This window comes from Heterodontus francisci, chromosome 14, assembly GCF_036365525.1.
Source record: "Heterodontus francisci isolate sHetFra1 chromosome 14, sHetFra1.hap1, whole genome shotgun sequence".
Classification (NCBI taxonomy): Eukaryota; Metazoa; Chordata; class Chondrichthyes; order Heterodontiformes; family Heterodontidae; genus Heterodontus; species Heterodontus francisci.
The window spans coordinates 56,170,018-56,182,632 of NC_090384.1; the positions used below are offsets into that span (position 1 = coordinate 56,170,018).

The window sequence follows — 12,615 nt, forward strand, 5'->3', positions numbered from 1 at the left end:
GGCCACTTATAAATATATACTTTTTTTGTGCCCAGGCAATGTCTTGCTGAGCTTCTGGAAGTTTATCATAACCGGGAAAAAGCATGTCTTCAGAAAGATGTAAGTATTAATTTGGTATGAAGAAAGACTTTCTCTGGGATTTTAAAATATTAAGATATGAGCACTGAGCAATGGTGCAGAAAGGTGACCAAATAAAGTTTCAGGACATCAGATCTAAACATGTCTGAAGTTAGTTGAGTAACTAGGAAATGGAGTGATGTGTATGTCAGAAAGTAGAACTGTGGTTGAATACTGAGTATTGAGTGTGTACTTCAATGTGGTTATGCATGAGGCATCCACAGTTTGGAGGTTTCTATTAACATTTATGGAACAGAAGGACGAGAAGTTTGGAATAAAGTTTACTTTCCAATCCAGTTATCTAATGGGAGTCGTCATGGATTTGCCACCTTCATCACAAAGGGGTATAAAAGCATTCTTGAGGCCTGCTATAACTGTTGACAGCCATTCCAGAACATATGAAGAATTTCTTGTGTTAAGGATGCTCTGATGTAGATATTTTGTAATGCTCCATATAGGGATCAGTATCTGAAGAAATACACTCCAATTAGCTTGAGTATGTAATTCTCTTTGATCCAGATAGTTGATCAAGGCAATGATATCGAGCACTATAGCACAACATTGCTGCAGGAGTTTCTCAGGGTAGTGTCCCAGGCCCAATCATTTTCAACTGCTTCATCAATGACCTTCCCTCCAACACAAGATCAGAATTTGAGATGTTTGCTCATTGCACAGTGTTCAATGCCATTCACAAATTCTCAGATACTGAAGCAGTCAATCTGTGCATGCAGCAAGACCTTAACAGCATTCAGGCTTGGGCTGAAAAGTGACTAGTAACATTCACATCCCACAAGTATCAGGCAATGAACATCTTCAACAAGAGAGAGAATCTAGCCATCATCCCCTTGATCATTAAAATTATCATCACTGAATCTCCCACCATCAACATCCTGGGGGTTATCATTAACCAGAAACTGAACTGGACCAGACGTATAAATACTGTGGCTACAAAAGCAGTTCAAAGGCTGGGAATTGTGTGGTGAGTAACCCACCTCCTGACTCCCTAAAGCCCGTCCACCATCTGCAATGCAAAAGTCAGGAGTGTGATTGAAATACTCTCCACTTTCCTGGAGGAGTGCAGATCCAACAGCACTCAAGAAGCTTGACGTTATCCAGGGCAAAGCAACCTGCTTGATCGGCACCCCAACCACCACCTTACACATTCATTTCCTCCACCACCAGCGCAGTAGCAGTAGCAGCAGTATTAACCATCTACAAGATGCACTGCAGCAACTCGCTAAGGCTCCTTTGACAGCACCATCCAAACCCATGCAACAGATGCATGACAATACCAGCAACTGCAAGTTCACCTCCAAGCCACCTACCTTTCTGACTTGGAACTATATCATCGCTCCTTCACCATCACTGAGTCAACATTCTGGAACACCCTTTCAGATAACACTGTGGGTGTACCATGTTGACTGCAGTGGTTCAAGAAGGCTGCTCACCACCACCCTCTCTGAGACAATTGGTGATGGGCAATAAATGCAGGCCTTGCTAGAGGTGCTCACATCCCATGAACGAATTGTTGAAAAAAAACTACAATGCTGAGAACTGTAGTCATGCACAGAAGTTGGCTTGTTTGCTGACCAGTTTATGATGTGGAGGTTTCCCAGTAGGAATCTGAACATTGGTGACCTCTCTGGAATGGACTTGAACCAGTAATGAAGGATTCCGTATGGTTGTACTTGAGTGCTTGTCCGAACAATGTGAAAGATTGCCAACTTCTCCCACCATGGCAGGTTACTGGGGCTTCCAAGATGAAGGAAAAGCTAGCAAGAATTTACTTGCAATCACTGCTGTCCGTATCAGTCATGGGGCTGCATTATGCATATCTGCCGCTGAGATCGGTGGCGGTCATGAACTTTGGTGGTCTTCCCATGTGAACTGTACGTCATGGAGCGACCGCCATATTAAATGTGATGGCCCATTTAAATGGCTGGTATGGACCAACCCCCCACACCCCTGTCCATGACATGGAGTGGGCGGGTGATCTGTCCCTGGCAATGGCGTCAGCAGCCTTTACGCAGGAGCTGACGTCATTTTTAAAGGGCTTCAAGCCCTTCCACTTAATTGAAAAATATAAAGAAATAGGTGAAGAAAACTTTTACTAACATTTAATTAGCCCCTCTCCTACACCCAATAACCATGCATTACATTTCTTTCCCACTTACTCTGCCCACCTGACCTTCCACCCTCCCTGACCCACATATCCCTTACACCAATCAGATTAGTTTGACCCCGCCCCCACAGTGAAACCTTACCTGCTCTCCACCCACCCCCACCACCAGTATTCCACCTCTGATCCCCAGACGGGGAACTGAAGGCATGGAAGTGCTGGCCACCGGCGCCAATGTCGCACCAGGACAGACGGTGGGAGCGGGTAAGTAATCAATTCATTTATGTTAATAAATTGAACATAAGCAAATTTTCCTCGTCGCCGTGCGGTGGGGGGCTGCCACAAGGCCTCGCTGCCACTGGCAATATTGGGCCTGGCCTTCCCGGCATCGAGGCCCATGGTGGGCCTCTGTTGGAGGTATTTTCCAGCCCCTCTTTCTCTTTTTTTTTTTTTTTCTCCCCCCCCCCACCCCCCCCCCCCCCTTCAACCCACCATGACCCCTGACATCGGGGCTGTAAAATTAACCCCACCGTGTTGCAAAAGCAAGAGTACCTTTTGGAAGCAACGGATGTTTTCATGAATATCGATTAAAATTTCTATTTTCTGTGCTTTTTAAAATAAAAGCAGATTGTTAGGAGTGCATCCGTCAAGTTTAGCGGCATGATTTATTCCATAAATCAATAAATATTTCAATGCAGCTGATTTTGTGAGCAGGTTTTCTATAGAAAGTAGACTAATGTCTTGGTTACTCCGTTCACATTTTTATTTGAATACAATACATGGAGCTTCTAATGTTTTCTTTAAAGTAATATTTTACATATGTGCCATGTAATTGCTTTATCCAAGTATGTACAATGTTCCTGTCCCATTTAATTTTAACCAGGGAAAACAGTACAAAATAGTGGAACAGATTATCCAATCTGTAAAGGACATTTGCAATGTACTGGATGGTGCAGAAACCAAGGCTGTAACAGATGCTGTAAAACAACTGAAACGTGCTGTTAATCTACCAAAAAATAAAACTGTTGAGGTAAGCTAATTAACTTTTGCATGAATTTCTGATCCACTTGCTGAAAAACAAATAGTTCTTCTCCCACAATAAGTTTGCCTCAGTAACAGACTGGATATTGTCCTCGTAGTTAAAATGCTAAAAGTAATGTTTTCTACTGCAGTTTCATTATCGAATGGGCTAGATTTGTTTATTTCTTTCCCAGGAATAAAGTGATGTGACTATTTCTGCAGGGTTTCCAGAGCACAGTTGAGTGCAGTGTTTGAACAGTGTAGTCAGCTTGCATCTTATATTCTCACTTACTTAGTGGTGTCCATTGAAAGGGAGTGGGCAGGTAATGGTCCCAAGGACAAAGTAACTTGGGTGGTACTTAGCACAACTGTTCTTATCATGTTTGCATAATACTTCATCAAATCAGGTATAAATGTTTCTCTACAATCAGGTGATCATATTAGTAAAAGCACAATCATTGATTTTAGCCTTTAATCTTGGGCACACAGTATTGATTCAAAATGGTCTCCCATTATCACCACTATAATCATAAGAACTAGGAGCAGGAGTAGGCCGTCCGGCCCCTCGAGCCTGCTCCGCCATTCAATAAGATCATGGCTGATCTTTTCGTGGACTCAGATCCACTTACCCGCATTCTCACCGTATTCCTTAATTCCTTTATTGTTCAAAAAGATATCTACCTCAGCTTTAAAAACGTTTACTGAAGAAGTGTCAACTACTTCACTGGGCAAGGAATTCCATAGATTAACAACCCTCTGGGTGAAGAAGTTCCTTCTTAATTCAGTCCTAAATCTGCTCCCTCTAATCTTGAGGCTATGCCCTCTTGTCCTAGCTTCACCTACCAGTGGAAACATCCTCTCTACTTGTATCTTAACTATTCCCTTCATAATTTTATATGTTTCTATAAGATCCTTCCCTCATCCTTCTGAATTCCAATGAATATAATCCCAATCTACTCAGTCTCTCCTCATAAGCCAACCCCCTCAACTCCGGAATCAACCTAGTGAACCTCCTCTGCACCCTCTCCAGTGCCAGTACATCCTTTCTCAAGTAAGGAGACCAAAACTGCACACAGTACTCCAGGTGCGGCCTCACCAGTACCTTATACAGCTGCAACATAACCTCTCTGCTTTTAAACTCAATCCCTTTAGCAATGAAGGACAAAATCCCATTTGCCTTCCTAATTACTTGCTGTACCTGCAGACCAACCTTCTGCGATTCATGCACAAGGACACCCATGTCCCTCTGCAAAGCAGCATGCTGCAACTTTTTACCATTCATTTAATAATCCTTTTTACTGTTACTCCTACCGAAATGAATGACTTCACATTTATTAAGATTGTATTCCATCTGCCAGACCTTTGCCCACTCACTCAATGTATCTATGTTGCTCTGCAAAGTTTCACAGTCATCTGCACACTTTGCTCTGCCACTCATCTTAGTGTCATCTGCAAACTTTGACACCCTACACGTGGTCCCCAACTCCAAATCATCTATATAAATTGTAAATAATTGTGGTCCCAACACCGATCCCTGAGGCACACCACTAGTGACTGATTGCCAACCAGAATAGCACTCATTTATCCCCACTCTCTGCTTCCTGTTAGTCAACCAATCCTCTATCCATGCTAATACTTGACCCCTAACGCCATGCATCCTTATCTAATCATTGAACATTTGCTCAGTACAACTTCAACTGAAGCTACTTTTTCTTCAGTGAAGTCCCTGCTGTGTCACTCAGGATGGAGTATTGTATTTCTGGCCATCCAAAAGAATTGTTTGTTGGTAATATTTATCCTAATAGTCACATGATAATGGTTGCTGACTAGTCATAGAAATCAATCACTATCAATTCATGTGGAGATGTCCCTCTACAGTATCAGTCTTGAAAAATCAGCAACTAAAACCTTAAAATTCAAGTGCCACGGTGCACAATAGTGGTAAGAATTGTTTTGCTGGACTGGCATCACCTGATCCCAATAGCAACACTTGATATCTAAAGATTGCAGTATTTTTGAAGCAGTTGAGATTACCCTGCAGATTGTATTTGCAATTGGATCACAGCTGAAGTTTTTCCCTGCAACCTCTATTGAAGATGTTCCATCAATACTGTTAGTACGAACATTTCACACAGCAAGATAGTGCTTTCATTCCATATAAAATACAAATAATGTGGCAAAACAATCTATCCATATTGAACATGCTTTAGAACATGATGGAGGACATCTATTAATCTTCCAGTCTATAACTAGTCAGAGGGAATCCCCTCAGCTACAAATTTGAGAAAGGAAAGATTTATGTGAAAAGGAAGCCAATCTTGTTTCACTCGAAATCCTAATCACCCTTGAAATTACCATTGATTTCCAATCTAATTAGTAACAGGAGGTTGTGAATCCTCTCTCTCCCTCAACATAGTTGAGTTAATCACATTATTCCCTGAAGCTGGTCTCTATTTTGCGCTTAACATCTACAGAGATGTTCCTTCATCAAAATATCAGTAAGCTGCGGAATATCTCCATGATTGCATTTTGCATCCCAAAAAAATTGTTCTCCTTACTGATGGTTTCAAATACCCGATGACACCATTTGTATTTTTTTAAAAAGCTAAGAATGAGAAATTAAGTCAGACAGGACAACTGCCAAAAAGTAAGAGTTGGAGAATAAATTACCAGAAGTATAAATGGGTTCAAAAACTGTTGGATGTTTTCTGTAAGAGAGTTTGTGATTATAGTGTTTGTTTTTCTATGGAATCTCTGCATCCTATATAATCCTAAGCTGTATTTCTAACCTCCTTCTGCTCACTAGTACAAAGACAGCCTACTTTCACCTCTAACGTCACTTAACCATCTGCACCCATTCCTTGGTCACTTCTATGAAGTGCCCTTTAGCTGGTCTCCATCCTGTATCTTCCAGAAACTTCATTTCATCCTAAACTCTGCTACCCATATCCTAGCTCACATCCAATCATGCATGCTTATGATTTCTGTTGACATTTTTGGCTCCCAGTCCCCCAGTTCCTTGTTTTAAATTCAACCCTCACTACTCCCTATCCGTGATCTCCATCACTATAGTCCCACTCTTGAATTCTTTCTGTAAGGCTGGTGTTTTGTTCATTAGCTTTTCTTCACCCCTTTCCACCCCCACCCCCCAAATCTTAGTGCCTTTCTCACCAGCTGACTTAATTTTAAAAAATTCTCCATACCAATTGTTTCATCTGGGTTATCGTAACCAAAGTACAGTTTTGCTGAATACTACTTCTTCTTTGGCCTCCTTGTCTCGGGAGACAATGGGAAGCGCCCGGAGGTGGTCAATGGTTTGTGGAGCAGCGCCTGGAGTGGCTATAAAGGCCAATACTAGAGTGACAGGCTCTTCCGCAGGTGCTGCAGATAAAATTGGTTGTCGGGGCTGTTTCGCAGTTGGCTCTCCCCTTGCGCTTCTGTCTTTTTTCCTGTCAACTGCTATTTCTCTTCGACTCGCCACACTTCAGTCCAGCCTTTATGGCTGCCCGCCAGCTCTGGCGATCGCTGGCAACTGACTCCCACGACTTGTGATCAATGTCACAGGACTTCGTGTCGCGTTTGCAGACGTCTTTAAAGCTGAGACATGGACGGTCGGTGGGTCTGATACCAGTGGCGAGCTCGCTGTACAATGTGTCTTTGGGGATCCTGCCATCTTTCACGCGGCTCACATGGCCAAGCCATCTCAAGCGCCGCTGACTCAGTAGGGTGTATAAGCTGGGGATGTTGGCCACCTCGAGGACTTCGGTGTTGGAGATACGGTCCTGCCACTTGATGCCAAGTATTCTCCGGGGGCAGCGAAGATAGAATGAATTGAGACGTCGCTCTTGGCTGGCATACGTTGTCCAGGCCTCGCTGCCATAGAGCGAGGTACTGAGGACACAGGCTTGATACACTCGCATTTTTGTGTTTTGCTCAATAGTGCTACAGTTAAGTTGTGTTTCCTGTCTGAGATCATCTTGCTCTCGCCAAAGAAATCAAGCAAAAAGCTCAAAGGTTTGCTGTTCTTTTTGGTGAAACTAAGTGCAATGCTGCTGGCAAGTGCTGCACTTTTAATTCCAGCTGTTAAGTGATTGTGAATAAATTTACTGAAGTGTTACCCTTTTGTCCAGGGATTTCGTTTTTTTTTTTGCTTCAACTGTTTGTGCTTTGTGAAGCTGGTGTCCTTTCTTTGAAGCTGTGAAGCCTCAGTTCAGAATACATTTCATGCAAGTAAATCCGTATTGGATTCAACTCCGTGCAAATTAGTTAGATGTGAGCTTCATGCCCAATTTAATTGCTGCAAGTATCATGTCCCATAGGGACTATCAAAGAACAATCTTTCTGAAATCCTGCTAAACACATCAGACATGAACAATTGATAGCAGAAGGAAAGTAAAATGATGCTTCCATTTAAAATGAGTTAACTTACTGAAATACAGTATCTGTAAAGCATTTTGAAACTTTTTCAATATTCAGACTTCTGTTGTTCACTGAGTTTTTGCTGTTCATGGGAATTCAGTTTTGCAAATCTTTGCATTCTGTTAAGCATTACAAAATTGAGCTTTCCAATGGCCTACTGGGTGAAGTATAGTCCTGTGTAACAACATAAGGAACTGAAGGCCCTGGGTTTGATTACCAGTTCTATCTGTCAGTTCCTCACTCTACAATCAGTGGCAGATCCTTCAGCCATAAAGGCCATCCCTGCTAAAATTGTTAACTTTTCTGCATCTCTTTCCCCACCTTCCAAAGCTGTCTTAATACTTGCACCTTCAGCCACTTTCCCTAGCCACTCTTTTTGGCTGTGATCTTCAGTTGTGAAGTCCTTTTGGGTTTTTTAAATTCTCTTTTAAAGGTACTATATAAATACAGGTTGTATCAACTTAAAATGGTTAGTACATGTCACAGTAATTTTCTTTTTTTTTGTAGTGGGGAGAATTTGTCATGCTTTAAATTTGTGTAATTGTGCCTAGATGGCACTTTTTTCTGCTTTTCATTTCGTATCTAACAAAAGGACCTAACTTTTGAAACCAATTGTAATTTGTTTTTTATCCACAGGTCAAATCAAAAGATAATGGTGATTCATCTAATGGTGCAAAGGATGGTATGTCACCAAAATTTTCCAATTGTTGTGACTGTAAACATTTCATAATGTTGTGTCAAAGCTACTGAATTGTTGGAGACTATTATGACTGATTTTTTTTTTTCTCTCTCTTGGTCCCCCTCATTGTTAAACAGTAACACTTCAATATAATGACGAGGAAGATTGGCTAAACTTTTTCTAAATCACTGATTAGGCCTCAACTGGAGTATTGTGTCCAATTCTGGCACCACACTTTAGGAAGGATCTTGCATCCATCCCAATGGCCTTAGAAAGGGTGCAGAGGAGATTTACTTGAATGATGCCAGGGATAAGAGATCGCAGTAATGTGGAGAGACTAGAGAAGCTGCGATTGCTTTCCTCAGAGCACAAAAGGTTAAGGAGACATTTAATGGAGATGTTCAAAATTGAGGGCTTATGATCAAGTAGGTAAGATAACTGGCAGTAAGGTCTGTAACCAGAGGACATAGATTGAAGATAATTGGCAGAAGAACTAGCGGAGAGATAGGGAGAATGTCTTTCACTCAGCAAGTTATGTTCTGCAATGTAAGGAAGCAGATCCAATAATAACCAAGGGAAATTGGGTATATACTTGAAAAGAAAAAAAAAATGCAGTGCTATGAGGAAAGAACAAGGTAATGGGACAAATCTTATAACTTTTTCAAAGAGCTAACACAGGCACGATGGGCTGAATTACATCCTTCTGTGCTATATGATTCTATGAATTGAGTGAGTCACGAATATTCAGTTTGGAAATAACATTATCTGTCCTGACACCAACACAATTCATCACATCACATCGCCATTATTTGAAAATAAATTATAAGATTGCAGACGTCTTTGAATTGGGTTAGATATTAGAATGTGTAAACTTATCTTCCTTGGGCATAAATATTCAAATTAATTTCCAGATTCAGATTTGAGTACATTTTCAGTCAGCAGTGCTGTATATTTGCATGAATTGAAAAAAGTGATAAAATTCTGACCTCCTGATTAAAATTTAAATGTGTAACATGAGCAAACAAAGGAACAAAACTGGTGCTGACGCATGGCTTCAGTACTGGAGAATGCAAGTGAAAAGAACTCCTCAGTTTCAAGGACATTCTGTAGTCCTCCACATAGTTCTTGAAGTACGCCAATATCTGTTTGCACTTGATTACGTCAGTGGGTTTAAATCCTGGTCTGGATGGGCTGTTTGAACATCCTGAACTGGGGTGTCTCGAGAGTCTTTCAACAGCAACATTTTTTTTTTTGTTTCTATAACTTGCTTCCTTCTAGCCTAATTGCACATCAGATGCTCTCTTTCTAAAGCATATTTGTGAAAATAGGCGTGCAATTCACACTTTTTGAAGATCAAGGATTCGACCTTATCATAGGCCCTTGTAGGGATTCCAACTTCTCACAGGATAATTTGCATGTTTACTTGTAAATACAGGTTCCAGACATGACTTTGAATTGCCTCATTGCAAATTGTGAAGTCATGTGCAACTTTAATTTCTATTTTTCTGCATTTTGAAATCTGCCACAGTATATTCACCAACTGTTTGGGTTATTTGGATGTCTTGTTTTTCAATTATTGATTAGATGAGTTATTTTGTAAGTTATTGAAACCAATGTAACTATATTAGAATTACATAGGCAGGATTTTGCAGTGGTAATGACAACAAAACTGTGTGTTTGCTGGCATTACTCCACTGAAGCTGACAGCAACGTCAGGAATCTGCACATGTATAAATTGACATGGAATGCAGAAGTTGCTATCTGTGAATCTATGCATCTCCATTGGATGCACTATTGAAGTCCCACCAGTCTGCAATCAATTGGAAAGCTATGAACTGAGGAGAACTTCTACTCTTATGCTTAGTCTCACTAAAAACCCTTGAAAAAGTTGCACCTTGTTGAATGAGGTCTAACCGTGTACGAAGTTCATAATTCTGCTAAACCTGCAAACTTGCCTTAAAAATAAATTTATATTTGTGGAATGTCAAAATTCTTTGATACAATAATTCCACTTTTTTAAAGTTTGCAATCTTTTAGTTTCTGTCTTCATTTTATTTTGCTATCTGAAATATTTAAAATTGAAGGGATTCGGTGCTTTTAACTTACTGATTTGCTTTTTGTGAGAATACTTAAGTGTAATTGGCTGCTTACCCTGCTTGTTGACAGCACAGGTGTTAATGCTTGGTTAATTCCCTTGACAGAAAAGAGACCCAGTCTATTCATTCATTCCTGCTAAGTAAAACCTCACAGTTCTGGTATCGTCACGTAAATCATTTTTGCACCCTCATTATTGCTTCCATATCATTTTTATAATATGGTTACCAGAACTGCATACAGTACTCCAACTATGATCTAACTAAGGTTCCACGCAAGTATAGCATCACTTTGCTACTTTTCAATTCTGTCGCTGTAAAAATAAACCCAAGTGTTTGGTTTGTTTTTATTACGGCCTTATTGACCTGTTTCACAACTTGTGATTTGTGCTCCCAGATCCCTTTGCTCCTCTACCTCGTTTAGATTCTTACTTTCCAAGTAACGTGACCTAATTTTTCTTGGGTAAGTGTGAGGCATTACATTTTGCTATGTTGAAATTCATTTACCAATTATAAGTCTAATCTACAAGTTTAATGCTGTCATATAATTTATTGCAGTCCTCAGAGTTGGCTGTGCCTCCCAATTTGGATACATATGCAAATCTAGAAATTGTGTTTTTTGATTTCAAAGTCTAAAATCACACTGATCCTTGTAGGACCTGTTGTGTGTTGTATTTAGTAGCATAACAGGGATGTTCTGGAGAAAGTCTCAGACTCAGGATAAGGTCAACTAAGAACTGTTAATACTGTATACGCTCTCATCAAGCCTCCTAAGCTAGCTTCCTTCGTGCTGCTCTTTTCTCTCCAGTTTAACCTCATGACTATGACATCATCACTTTCAGTGGGAGGGGTTGTTCTCACTCTCTCCTCCAGCATTAACCCTTTACATCGTTGTACTGCAGGACCCAATTCCCACCTTCTGCTACTCTGAATATCTGCCCTTTACCCCCCACCTCTCTTTCTGTCTTTCAGGAAGCTAGCTATCCATTCTGCTACTTGTCCTTTGATACCCCATGCTCTGACTTTATTCGTTAGTCTATTAAGTGGCACTTTATCGAAATCCTTTTGGAAATCTAGATTTTGCTGCATTGATTAGTAAACTACAGTTTGAGTTTGGGAGGCTGTTGCATGCGGTGACGATCCCTTTTAGCATTCACTGCATAATTTAAGTATTCAGTTGCATTAAGTGAATTTCACGTTGAAGCAATTCATCGAGTTTACTTGATTTCTAATCAGGCTAAAGTATCCCAATAAGTATATAAATTATTGCTGAAGTAGTTTTACTGCTACTGCTGCATCATATCTCTTTTCAGTCCATCGAATATTTGAAGTAGAACTAACAGATGTTTGCTAGAGACTGTTAACATATAGAGCAAGTCAGACCTAAGTGAACCATGATTTTTATGTCTGTTGTTTTGCTAGTGTTTTATGTCTTGCTATAACTTTGGGCCAATTTCCTATTTGAAAGTGATGAATAGTGAATTTTCCCGGTAGTTTCTCAGTGAGTTTTATGTGCTTTTGGTAAGCACATTTAGAATAAACAATAATCTTGCACTCTAGTTTTGTAATTGGTTTGATTTCCATCTGGCTTTTAACAGCAACTTTGTAAACATTAAATTATATTTGACCTTTTAGCACACCCAATTTTTGCACATTTTTATGATTTATCACGAATAAAAAATTAATACTGGAGGAAACAGAGCTCTTAAGTGCTTGATATACTTTGGCAATAAACATGGTCGTATCTGCTTGATTTTACTGTAGGTGTGGCTGTGTTGTGATAGGATATCCATAGTCCATTTGGATCCTGTTTAACTGAAACAATAATTGGTGCACACCTTGTGGACTTAGCTGATTTTGCCCGATTTACAGTTCAACAACAAAGTGCCTCACACCCATTGGTATTATCTGCAAGACACTAGATGCCATGGTCCTCCACAATTTTTTTTTTCAAAAGAACTTATTCACCTTCAGATCCTTTATCACCTCTAATTCTGTCCTGGTAGGTAATCTATCCTCTAAACTTAAACTTGTATGAACCTCTGTCCATATTAACCCATGGTAAATCTCAATTTTCCATCAATCCTGTATTTACTGACTTATTGGCTCCCAGAGCCTCACGCTGCATTATGTAAAGTTCTCAACCTTGTGCTTCAATCCCTCGGTGC

General features: G+C 40.3%; 1 protein-coding gene across 4 annotated transcripts in view; it reads left to right on the top strand.

Annotated features, from left to right (window-relative positions):
* pik3c2a (phosphatidylinositol-4-phosphate 3-kinase, catalytic subunit type 2 alpha) overlaps positions 1-12,615 on the top strand; it is a 176,472-nt gene that overhangs the window by 90,615 nt on the left and 73,242 nt on the right. For all 4 annotated transcript variants that reach the window (XM_068046269.1, XM_068046268.1, XM_068046270.1 and 1 more), the window contains exons 8-10: positions 36-99; positions 3,120-3,266; positions 8,312-8,357. In XM_068046269.1, the coding sequence (XP_067902370.1) occupies positions 36-99; positions 3,120-3,266; positions 8,312-8,357 (257 nt within the window). The remainder of the gene's footprint in view (positions 1-35; positions 100-3,119; positions 3,267-8,311; positions 8,358-12,615) is intronic.